This window comes from Sus scrofa, chromosome 9 (assembly GCF_000003025.6).
Source record: "Sus scrofa isolate TJ Tabasco breed Duroc chromosome 9, Sscrofa11.1, whole genome shotgun sequence".
Taxonomy (NCBI): domain Eukaryota; kingdom Metazoa; phylum Chordata; class Mammalia; order Artiodactyla; family Suidae; genus Sus; species Sus scrofa.
The window spans coordinates 51152104-51155331 of record NC_010451.4 but is presented as its reverse complement, the minus strand read 5'-3'; the positions used below and the strand labels follow the sequence as shown (position 1 = coordinate 51155331).

General features: G+C 37.5%; 1 protein-coding gene across 1 annotated transcript; it reads right to left on the bottom strand.

Moving 5' to 3' along the window:
- LOC100737292 (olfactory receptor 150-like) lies at positions 2107-2979 on the bottom strand. Its single transcript, XM_021102684.1, has one exon. The coding sequence runs from the start codon at positions 2977-2979 to the stop codon at positions 2107-2109; it is 873 nt and encodes a 290-aa protein (XP_020958343.1).

Here is a 3228-nt window from a genome sequence, read left to right as displayed (position 1 = left end):
CCTCACTCATTACAAGTTTAGTTTTCATGAGATATGATAAAGGGTGACATCTCACCAAAGTGTTTTTTAATCTTCTTTTTATTAAGGTATATTTGATTTACAGTGTTGTGCCAATTTCTGCTATACAGCATAGTGACCCAGTCATAAATATTATATTTTTTCTCATACTATCTTTTATCATCTTCTATTCCACGAGATTGGATAGAGTTCCCTACACCACAGACTTGTGCAGAGCTGCCATGAGACAGTCTTTCAGTGCTGATAATTTCATTGGTATTCAGCGCTCCAACGCCATCCTCTCTTAAGGGAGAAGTGAGGGGTCGTAACATCATCAGCCCCTCATAACAAGGACTGGAGAAATATCACCTCTCCTGCTCAGAAACCAGCAAAGTTAGTATTTTCACCTGAAAGAAAAATGTTGAATTCAAAAGACACAAGGACAGCGAGGATTGTGCTATACAATAGGACCTCATTGTTTATCTGTTCTAAATGCAATAGTTTGCATATACCATCCCCAAACTCCCCGTCCATCAAACTCCCTTCCCCTCCTCTTTGGCAACCACAAGTCTGTTCTCTGCATCTGTGAGTCTCTTTCATTTGTGCCATATTTTAGATTCCACATACAAGTGGTATCATGTGGTATTTGTCTTTCTCTTTCTGACTTATTTCACTTAGTATGAAAATTCCTAGTTACATCCATGTTGCTGCAAATGTGGTTACTTCATTCATTTTTATGGCTGAGTAGTATTCTATCATATATGTACCACATCTTCTTAATCCATTCATCTGTTGATGGACATCTGGGTTGTTTCCATGTCTTGGTTATTGTGAATAGTGCTGCAATGAACATAGGGGTGCATGCATCTTTTTGAATTATGGTTTTCTCCAGATATATGCTCAGGAATGGGATTGCTGGATCATAATTCTACATGTTTGAAGGCAAGCTGACTTCAAAGCAAGCACTACCTTCAAGATGAAATAGATGATGCTTAAGATACACTTTAATCAGGCGTAAATGTTCATGCTGAGTCAAAAGGCAGAGGGAATTTATTGCTTAGACATGTCCTTTCCCTCCTCAAAATAAATTATTTCCCAGAATAGATAGAGTTTAGGGATAAGATGGGTACATAACCATTAATCAGAAAACAATTTTGCAACGTTAACCTTCTTTGTGAATGAATGGTTCATATGGTTGTAATAGTAAAAAAAAAAAAAAAAAAAAAAAAAAAAAAAAAGTCACTTTTAAATCTGAGATTCCATAATGTAGATGCCAAAAAAAAATGTTTTTAGAGATAAGAGAAAATGAGTATAGGACTGTCAGGAAAGTAGAGCTAGTAGCCTTATCTCAAAACTGTGGAGTAAGGAATTTTGTGTAAAGATAAATACATCAGTTGTATAAGTCAAAATATATATAATGTATTCAGTGCTGTTTATTGTTGTCAATCTCTTCCACTATAGTGCAGATGATATGTGTGTCCTATGATATAGAAATTATGTCATTACCAACCATATGCCCCCATCATCACTAGTACAATTCTGTATACTTTTTAGAAATTAAATATTGATTTTAGAATAAAAATGGTTAAAAATGTTTATTTTAGAGATCACACTTTTAGAGACGTTTATACACTTATTACTAAACAATTCCAGAGACACAACATATTGAAACTATCAAAGGATATTGATCAGATGGATTTATTCTTTGAATTAAGATAAATAAGTCTTTCCTTAAAAGGAAAGGTTCCATATTCCATGCATATAAAGTGTAATCACCCATATGAAGACTTGTGAAAATTTTTTAATGTTTAGAGGTAACACAGATTTTTATGGGTAGATGGATTTTGTGGCATCCCCAAAATAGTGCTGCTCTCCACATGGCTGACATTATGAATACAGTCCTCTTCCTGTTACTTTTATCCCAAATAATCAAGTACTAACAGTAATCTCATTATTTGTGGACATATATTACTGTGTCTGGGCTGTTTTCCTTACAAAAACTTCTCAAATAATTATAAATTTTTGCTAAGGCAAAATGCTCTTTTTCATGGGAATCTTCTTTTCTGACAGATCTTATTTAGGGCGACTTTGACATCCTTATTCCTCAGGCTATAGATAGAAGGATTCAGCATGGGCACAATAATGGTGTAAAAAACAGAAGACACTTTCCCATGGTCCTATGGAACTGACTGATGATGGCCTTAGGTACATGAATGCTATAGAGCCAAAGAAGATAGTGACAGCTGAGATGTGGGAGCTGCATGTGCTAAAAGCTTTGGACCTGCCCTTGGTGGATCGGATGTGGAGGATGCTGACGATGATGAAGACATAGGAGCCAAGGATGGCCAGTGTTGGCATAAAGATATTAAATGCACTGAAACACAAAACTACTACCTCATTGATGTAAGTACTGGAGCAGGAGAGCTGCAGTAGTGGAAAAAGATCACAGAAGTACTGGTTGATTGTATCAGCCTTGCAGAAAAGCACTCTTAGCATGCAGCCAGTGTGAGCTGTGGCACCAGCCACGCCCATGATATATACCCCAAATACCATGCACGAACAGACCCGATAAGACATGGTGACATTGTAAAGCAAGGGGTTGCAGATGGCAACATAGCGATCATATGCCATTACAGCCAACATGTGACATTCTGATATAATAAAAACAAGGAAAAAGTAGAGTTGAGTCATGCATGCTGGATAGGAGATAATATTCTTCTCTGTCACAAAGTTCACCAGCATTTTCGGGGTAATGACAGTGGAATGGCAGAGGTCAATGAAGGACAGGCTACTGAGGAAAAAGTACATGGGGGTGTGCAGGTGGGAGCTGAGCCCAATCAGTGTGATCATGCCCAGGTTGCCCACCACCGTGACCACATAGATTGCTAGGAAGAGGAGGAAAAGAGGCAGCTGGAGCTCTGGTTTTTCTGTCAGCCCAGTGAGGATAAACTCTGTCACTATGGAATGATTTCCTTCTGTCATTTTCCTCTGGAATTTTACGGAAGAAAACAAGAATATTTGAAGTAAGTATTTATTGTCCTGCCACACAATGAACTGTGAAATAAAAATTAAGACTGTCCAACCGGGTAGCTCCAGTTCTCTGTCTATCCCTGATCTCATCATGTCAAAGACGATGAGATCCCAGCAATATAGGACATGTAAATAAATATCAGATAGAACTATCCCTTTTTTGTTCTATGCTATCAAACCAAAACATTTTCCCCACCAATG

Coding starts and splice junctions, on each gene's coding strand:
- LOC100737292 (XM_021102684.1), bottom strand. CDS start 2,979: ATGACAGAAGGAAATCATTCCATAGTGACAGAGTTTATCCTCACTGGG.